Consider the following 8,629-nt stretch of genomic DNA (forward strand, 5'->3'; position numbering starts at 1 on the left):
CGAAGTCAGAGGTGATTAAGTCAAGGGCACGGGGTCCCTCTTGGGGAAGAAGATGTTCTCTGCTTATGGCGAGGGCGGCACGGCTCCGTGAACACAAGAAGCCAGACGCACACACTCTTCCTGGGCGAGTGGCAGGACGCGTGGACCTTCGCAGTAAAACCACACACAACTGCACGCGCACACACTATGTAGTGTGAGGTCACAGACTTTTCTCAAAGGCCAGATAGGACAGAGGTGCCTGCCCCAAGCTGACGTGTGGCATGCATGCCCCCTTACCTGATGTAGACCTCAGTGTTGCTGTGAGCTGCTTTGAGACTGCGCTCAATCTCCTGCGCGAAGATGGTAGGCGTCATCTCGTTGGCCGGCGTCTCCATAAGCTGACGGGCCAAGTTCTGCCCGGAGGCGAAGAGGACCCCTCTGTGCCAGGCATCCTGGTCCCCACTGCCGGGAGAGCGCAGAGCCGTCAGACCAGGGGCCAGACCGTGGTGCCAGGAGCTGGAAAACCCAACTCCCAGCAACCCAGGTGAGAGGGGGCAGGGTCGAGCATCCCGCTGTCGAAGGCTCCCTGCTTCAGGATCGAGGGTCCAAAGAAGCTCTCAGAGTGATGACAACGTCTCCCCAGGAAGGCCCACTGTCGGCCCTCACTGCACCCGGAATGCTGCAGACCCCTGGGCTAGCGGGGAGGTTAGCAATGCTTTGGTGGGGTTGAAGGCCTCTGCCTGTCCAGGGTAGAGCTTCAAACTCCAGCCCATCTTCACAGGTAAGGCTCAGCCATTCGGAGGGGGCCTCGGGCAGGGGTCTCACCGGGCTTGCTCCTCCAGTGCCCAGCAGGGATTACTGAGGACAGGGCAGAGCTGGGTAAAATGGCAGCTGCTTACAAGGGTTTTCCACGTGCCATGCAGGCAACACGCCTCAGCTCTCATCGTCACACAGATAAAGGGAATGAGGCAGAGGGGGAGGTTGGTCCCATGACCAGGAAGTTCCCCAGGGGAGTCAGTGTGGAGGCTGGACTGTGCCCCGGGGCTAGCTGGCTGCAGGGCCCTCCCTGGGAGCCAGGAGAGTGACCACGTCACCCATGCCGCTCAGAGTCCCAGGCCAGGGATGGGGGGTGGGAGGTGGGCAGTGTCCCAGAGCGAGCAGAGCAGAGCTGGATGGGAAAGATACAGGCTTGTGTGTCTCCCTGACTCGGCCACAAGGCTCAGGGACGCGCGCCTGCCTCCTCACTTCTAGCCACACAGCACTGACTCCATGGGGGCGGAGCACAACTGCCTCGAGGGGCTCCCTGGGCAGTCATCTTTGCAGCAGTACACTGGCACACCTCTCTCTTCCCCCAGGAATGCTTGTGGGCCCGAACAGGGGACCTTTTGGTTATCAGCCCAACACTTAACCACACCAATGGGGCGCCTGGCACTCAGCAAAGTGACAGTAACTGCGCCTTCTCGTGGATGCTCTCTGGGCCTGCCGTCTAGGCCCGTCCACCCGGGGCCGCAGAGGACCAGCCTGCTCAAGACGATGGGAATTTCTAGCACTGAGATCATGAGGGGTCTAAGGATCCGCAGGAACGAGGCGAAGGTTGGGAGCTGCACTTGGGGGCAGCTGGAGGACACTTGTACAGCCAGGACACCGGGGACAGAGACATGCCTCCGACAGTTGGACAGCTAAGTGCAGGCTGTGCCATGGGAATATGGGAGCGTGTGCTGGGGGCGGGGCGGGGCTCACCTTCCGTGCAGCTGCGCAGAAACCTGCACCTTCTTCTTCCGCTTCAAGTCGTCATACTCGTAGAGCCCAAGGAATGCTCCTTCCGCTGCAGCCTGAGCATCTCCACAGGGGTCCACCTCCACGGAGGAGATCTCCAGTTCCTGCACCTGCCTGCAGCCCGCTACCGGAGGGTGGAGCAGGGAAGCCAGTCAGGACAACCAGTGCCCCAAGAAGCCGGAGGCAGGACCTGAGTTCAAATCCCAACTCCCTCCATGTGCATCCCCCACATCTACTTCCCCGACTGCAGGTGGGGGGGCAGGAATACAGCCCACGGGGTGTTGGGAGGGTGGACGGGCAGGTTTCCCACGGGACAGTCCACCATGACTGACAGCCCTTTGAAACAGGATGACACCCTGGGGACCTGCCCAGTCAGCCTGAGCTGGACAGGTTGCAGGTGACCGGGAAATGATGACGTGGACTTCTCCACCAGGAGCCGAGCAGAGTCCATTATTAACACAGCATTTTAATTCAGACCCGTCAGCCAAACCTCCCCAATAAGAACTGTGGCATAATCCCTCGGGGTGAACTTTGAAAATAAATATAATGAGCATTTGTGATCTCGCCACCAGGCCAGAGATCAGTCAAAAGTACAGCTTCAGAAATGCTTTTAAAAACAGGCGCTGAGCCCCAATAAAATGATTAAAAAAACAAAAAAAACAAAACAGGCGCTGGCCAGAGCCTCCCGTCAATGGCTTCTTCTGTTTGCTCTGCCTGACGCACAGCATCTCCCCTGGAGCTAGGTGCCACCTTTTCTAAGGAGCTATGAAGAGGCAGGCGCCCTGCACCTGGCTCCCCTCATCTCAGACGGGTAGCTAGGCGCACTCCAGGGGAATCGACAGGTTGGGCACCACGAGGGCAGCACTGCACCACGGCACACAGAGTGGAGGACCATACCGCAGGAGCGGGTGCTGGGGGAACCTCTGAAGAGGAACTAGAACTGGGCTCAGGGAAGCTCCCAGGTCCGCATGCAGACCACACACCCGCAGCAGGGCTCGCTGGTGGGCTCTGACGGGATGGGAGTGGAGGGCAGACGAGGGGAGGGGTCGTCTAACCCCAGGGTCCTGAACCTCTCCCCATTCAACACAGTCAAGTCACCTGCGACGGCAGCTCTGATGTTCTCCTTGCCCTCGTGCCAGTTCTCCAGCTGGTCCACGCTGGCTCCCTGGGTGCCCAGGCCGACCACCACCACGCTGGGGAAGTCCTGTGCCACAAACACACACAGGCCCGGCTGCTGTCTTTCTGCGAAGCCCTCATTCCCAGAGAGAGCCCCACCAGCACCGGGGAGATGCACAGAGTCCCCTGGGCACTGACCTTGGAAAACCTCGGGCTAACCCTACTGGGGGCTCTGTGGCTTTTCAGCCCCGTAAGGAGGCCTGGTAGCACTGTGGGTTAGGTGCCGGACTGCTAACCACAGGGGCCAGTGGTTCAAAACCCACCAGCTGCTCTGAGAGAGAAAAACAGAGACTCCCTGCTCCCTTCAGGATTTGCCGTCTGGGAAGCCCTACACAGGGCTGCTGTGAGTTCGAATCACCTCAGGGGCAGTGGAGATCTCAGGGAAAGCCTACGCCCTGTGTGTCTGAAAGGCAGAGCCAGGGCAGTCCACCCAGTAAGTCAACCAGGTAAAACGGAGACGGAGCCAAGAGCCTGGTGGGGGCTGAGTGAGGGGAGGGGGCTGGGAGGCGGGGCGGAGAAAAACTGCTTCTCAGATCTTTGTGACAGTCCCGCGTGTGAGGCCGTCTGCCTCTGCCGGAAGTGCTCCGGTTTCCCAGAAATGCAGACTGGCTCACAGGGATACCGAAAGGAAACGTGGCCAAGTTCATTCTAGTGCTCCAAGCTTTCACTTCAGACAGAGGGGTCTGTGAGAGGCAGGTGGTAGGCGGCAGCCGTCCCCTCTTCACAGTGTGTGACCCTGCGCGTGTGAAAGCCCAGGAGCTAAGAACCCAGCACAGAACTGCGAGGCCACAGCGCCCTGCATGTCCACTGGGGGTGGTGGACGGACACAGTCACCATGTCGTACCTGATGCAGACCGTGAAACAACCGGGTTTTGCCCGCCTTCAGAGGGGGTCCGGATCTAAAACAAGAGGGAAGAAGCTCTTTCGCTACTGATTTATTTTTAAACTTTTTATCTAGATCACGTTTTACATGCAACCATCCCCACACATGATGATACAACCCATCCGTTTCAATCCGTTCACTGGACCATTGTTTCTTCCACTTCCTCCCGGTTTCCATTCCACCTCTTTTGCTAGTCCCATGATGATGAGTTAGTTCAATCGATGGATGGCCCATGGGAGAGGCTGGTTGAAAGAAAGACTCCCTGGCTCTCCTCACTTGGGAAAATGGCTTATCCGTGCCTGGAACACCCTCCTGGGACACTGCTAACCCTCTCAGTGGATTTTCCTCCCGTACGTCCTTAGTGCTCTGGTGTGACCCTCTTAAATCTAGCACAGCGACTCCGTGGGAGATTCCAGACAAAGTCATTCCAGAATAATAACATGAAGCGGTGCCATGGACTGGAGAGGTGCCGCCCGTAGAGAGTGCAAGCAGGGAAGCTGCACAGCATTAGCCAGACGCCCTGGTTCTTTAAAAAAAAAGGTAAGCCAGTGGCTGCCCGCTAGGAACCCTGCCGATGGGGAGGGAGGGATGAGATCACCTTAAAGAGCCTGCCTCAGGACTCACAATCAGTGTCAGAAGGGGCCTGCGCTCCAGAGGGAGGCCATAGGCTGATTTTCAGACCGCCAGGCCTTGCTTCCGAGGCACTTCTGGGTGGGCTTGAACCTCTAACCTTCCCATTGGCGGCCGAGTACAGCGACAGGGGATGCCCACAACTCCGTGGCAGCCTTGAAGGCCGGGTTTTACCTGGGAGGTTGTTTGCAAGGCTCATCTACAGATGGGAAGCTGGACTACTTCTGGACAGAGTGGGGGCGAGACTTGACTGTGACTGGCCCGCTGGTGCGTGAGGCTCAGGTACCATCGGGTAGGCAGGCCGCCACCTCCACCTCCTCCTCGGGTCAGAAGGTTCTGTCTGTTAGCAGGCTCGCTTCTGGACTGACTCTCTAATTAATGGTGCCACCTGAGAAGGCTGGCAACTGGCAACTGAGAGGGGTGGCAAAGCCTGCCAGCCAATGACAAAACAGTCATTATATAGAGGAGGTGGCATGTGGGAAATTCCAAATAATCTGCGATCCCAACTGCTTACTGGGGACCTTTCCGTTTCTGCCAACTATGGCTGGCAGTTCACAAGGACCTGGAAGCCCAAGGTCTCTCCAGCATTTCTAAACCCTGCCTCATCCGAGAGTTGTCAAAATCTGACGGCCCACATCGTCCCAGAAATTATAGAATGAAAACTTGCCTTCCTCCCACCATCTCCCCCGGTGATTAACTTGCACACCAAAATCTGTAAAACCCTCGCAACTCCACAGAGGAGCCCTGGTGGCATAGTGGGTTATGTGCCCGGCTGCTAACTGGGAGGATAGCAGTTTGAAACCACAAGCTGCTCTGTGGGCAAAGATGAGGCTTTCTACTCTCCTGAAGAGTTACAGTGTTGGAAACCAAAGGGGCAGCTCTATCCTGACCTACTGGGTGGCCGTGAGTTTGGTTTTAGGTCTGCAGCCGCAGGGTGCCCTGGAAGAAGCAGCTCTCTGGACTGTTGCTATGGGGGCTCCCATCACAAACCAAGGAGAGTTAAGGAGCCAAGAGGCTGGTAGGGACTGGGCCAGGGCTGGGAGGAGTGCACTGGAGCCGGGAGGCAGGGCGGAGTAAATCTCTGCTTCTCTGATCTTCGTGACCCCATCCCTCAGGACATTCTGTGACTTTGCTGGAAGTGAACCTGTTTCCCATAAATGCAGACCCGGCTCATACCGATACCAAAAGGAAAAATAGCAAAGTTCATTCCAGTGCTGCAAACTTTCACTTTCGCCTTCACCAAGCAGCTCCTGGCCAGCAACTCCTTTGCAGTCAAGCTCCTTACAACAACAGAGCAGAGTTTAAAAATACGCACCTCAACCAGGGAGAGGGGAGGCGTTCTCAGAGCTGGGGCTTTCGGGTGGAAGACTTACATGTTCAAAAGCTCTCGCAGCTTTCCGGACACGGACTTATTAAAGTTCTCTGCTGCGCTTGTAAATGGTGGCACTTCATCTTCTTTTCCTTTGGAATAGATTCCTAACACAAGGCCCTGAGGACAGCAGGAAAGGTTGGAGGTAATGAGGGGAGATGTCCTTGGACGTCAAGGACAGAAGCACAGGGTCCCAAAGCAACGGGTGCTGGGCGGTTGGCTACATTCAAGTGTCCCAAATGCTCGCACAGGGGGACTGTCCCTGCCACCTGGCAGGGCCCTGTCCCCAGATTCCCACAGCTATCACGCTACATTCATACCCCCAATTAAGAGCAAAGCGTGTTTTGTTTCAGGAAAGAATCCCAGTTGTGCCTTAGAACCTTCAAAAGTCTCCTCAGAAATTCGCAGATCTCGTGCCGGGGAAGCTAATGGTTGCGCCTGTCTTTAATACATGGGCTGCCTTACTCACAGGAGCCCTGGTGGCGCAGTGCTTATGTGTAAGGCTGCAATCTGCATAGTTGGCAGTTCGAAACCACCAGCGGCTCTGAGGGAGAAAGACTGTACTTTCTACTCCTGTAAACAGTTACAGTCTCAGAAACCCACAGGATGTCCCTGTGAGCCAGCATTGACTCGATGGCAGGGAGTTTGGCTTTGGCTGGCTAACTCACAGGCTGTGTGTGAGAGAAAGAGAAACAGAAAGACAGACAGACACACACACAGATGCATGCAACTCCACAGAGAGGGCCAGAAACAGTCTTCTGAGATATGATAGTTGACCCTGCCTTTCCTTTTGGCCCCCAAACATCTGAAATATAACTCAGTGAACCTGAGGTGGATTCTGACTCACAGTGGTCTTATAGGACAGACAGGAAATGCCCTCATCTGACTCCAGAAGGAGTGACTGGTGGGTTTGAACTGCCGATCTTGTGGTCAGCAGCCCTGTGCTTGACCCACTGGGACACCCACTCACTATCTTTGCCTTAGGGGTCACCAATGACCACCGCGCCATTCTGTGTCTGCCTTCTGGCAACTCGGTGTGGCAGAGAGAACCTGTCTTTACAGTGCCCCGGAGACTGGGACACTGACATTTAGTTTGTAGGGCATGGGGAGATAGAATCTGGACGCCTCCCCAGACAGGTCTTTGTCTTTGCACAAAAGCTCGCTGGTCCTCAATGCAACTAGCATGCCCTCTGTCTTTTCTGGTGTTGCTAGCATTTCCAGGGGAGAAGGATGAAGCAGCCTGCTTCCCCTGAAGAAGTATGGTCCCTGGGACTCCAAGGCGCAGTTCTACCCAGTCCTAGCGGGTTGCTGTAAGCCACAATCAGTTGGGTTTCTGTTAACTTCCCTAAAACTGTCCATTCTCTATTCCGCTACAACCGGCCGGGGGCCATTGCTTGGCTGTAACAAGGGTGGGTCCACCACAGAACTGCTGAACTGGCGTTTGCTTTCCGGAGAAAGGGTGGGGTGGGGCTGAGCTCACCACCCTGCCTAGAACATTCTTCGACAGACATTTCTTTGGGGCCTTGAGGCGGGAGACTCCCAACACCTGTGCCTTGTCCCACTGAGCCATCCCCTAACTGCACAGCGCGTCTGCTCATCCTTCCTTGGGGGTGGGGCAGGCGAGGCGGGGCTCTTTCCCACAGGAGAAAGGGTCTCCGTGTCAACGGCCCTGTCCCCCCAGACAACATCAGTCTCTGCAAAGCCCTCGGTTAACCTGACGACCGTAAAGGAGATGTCACCTGGTCAGCCTGGGGCTTCCCCCCACCTGGCATGGGGGTCGCACTGACACCGGCCCCTCCCGGAAGACTTCGGGAACCAAGCGACAAAGTGACACAAGCGGGAGCGGCAACGGGGACGCCGCAGCGATCACCCTTCGGGGTCCGAGGAGAGGGCGTCCCGCGGGAAGCAGCGAGCCGGGAATCCTCGGGGGACCCTGTCGCCACCGCCGCACCCGGCCCCGGCCTTGCACTTGGTTTTGAAACCGATTTTGCAACTTGGCGCAGAAGCCCAGACCGCGTGGCCTCGGGTAGCCTGAGCCCCGGCGCCCGCGGCACGGCTCCCCGCGCCGCCCGGAGCCAGCCGCTGCCTCCTACCTTCGTCATCTTGGCGGCGGAGAAACTCCTGGTCCAGTAACGCTTCCCCACCAGGCACCCGACGACTACTCGCCCCACAGCCGGAAGAGGCGGCAAGAAGAACATCTTCTCGGCTCGGCCCCTTGCACCGCCCTCCAGCGAGCACGTGGCGCTGGGCGGGCGGGGCCGCGCCTCGGGGGCGGGGCGAGTGACGAGAACGCGCCGGGGGCGGGGCCTCCGAGGTCCTGGCGCTCCCGCGCTCGAATCGAGTTGAGTAGGGCCCCTTCTGTGGGCGGGGCTTCAGCGGAGGGCTTGGAGCCTAAGTGGGTGGGCATGCTCCTGGGGGCGTGGCGACTGCCAGTGGGGCGGGACTGGCGTGACCACGCCGAGGGGCGGGGCCCTGGGGAACGGCGGTCGGCGTCTACCAACGCGGCTGCTAGGAGTTGGAAGCGCAGTTGTCATGGGGGCGCAGAGGCGTGCAGGCGTGCGTGTGCGCGTGCGCGCCCCGGCTGGGATGGAAAAGCCTTTGATGGCCGCGAACTGGATGAGGTCACCAGGTCAGGGCGGGCCCTCCGTTAGGACATCCCACGAGGAGCGAAGGCCGAAGGCAGAGCGAGTCCGGCCGAGCGGGCGCGGGCGGGGCGCCGAGACTGGAGCGCTGGGCGGGCGTCTGCAGCCGGTGCTTGAGTCTCGGTGGCCGAACTGGACTGGTCTTTGCCGCCGTGACCGCGTAGCGAACACACT

At 58.1% G+C, this 8,629-nt stretch overlaps 1 protein-coding gene across 1 annotated transcript in view; it reads right to left on the reverse strand.

Annotated features, from left to right (window-relative positions):
- Window positions 1–8,027, reverse strand: part of LAP3 (leucine aminopeptidase 3) — a 19,253-nt gene extending 11,226 nt beyond the window's left edge. Inside the window, exons 1-6 of the mRNA XM_004707847.4 lie at window positions 7,907–8,027; window positions 5,818–5,933; window positions 3,776–3,830; window positions 2,854–2,959; window positions 1,720–1,879; window positions 277–441 (exon numbers count right to left, since the gene is read on the reverse strand). Of these exons, the coding sequence (XP_004707904.2) occupies window positions 277–441; window positions 1,720–1,879; window positions 2,854–2,959; window positions 3,776–3,830; window positions 5,818–5,933; window positions 7,907–8,011 (707 nt within the window). The 5' untranslated portion in view covers window positions 8,012–8,027. The remainder of the gene's footprint in view (window positions 1–276; window positions 442–1,719; window positions 1,880–2,853; window positions 2,960–3,775; window positions 3,831–5,817; window positions 5,934–7,906) is intronic.
- Window positions 8,028–8,629: the final 602 nt, after the last annotated feature.

This window comes from Echinops telfairi, unplaced genomic scaffold (assembly GCF_000313985.2).
Source record: "Echinops telfairi isolate 266 unplaced genomic scaffold, ASM31398v2 ScPeMD7_7468;HRSCAF=8506_1, whole genome shotgun sequence".
NCBI classification, from domain to species: Eukaryota; Metazoa; Chordata; class Mammalia; order Afrosoricida; family Tenrecidae; genus Echinops; species Echinops telfairi.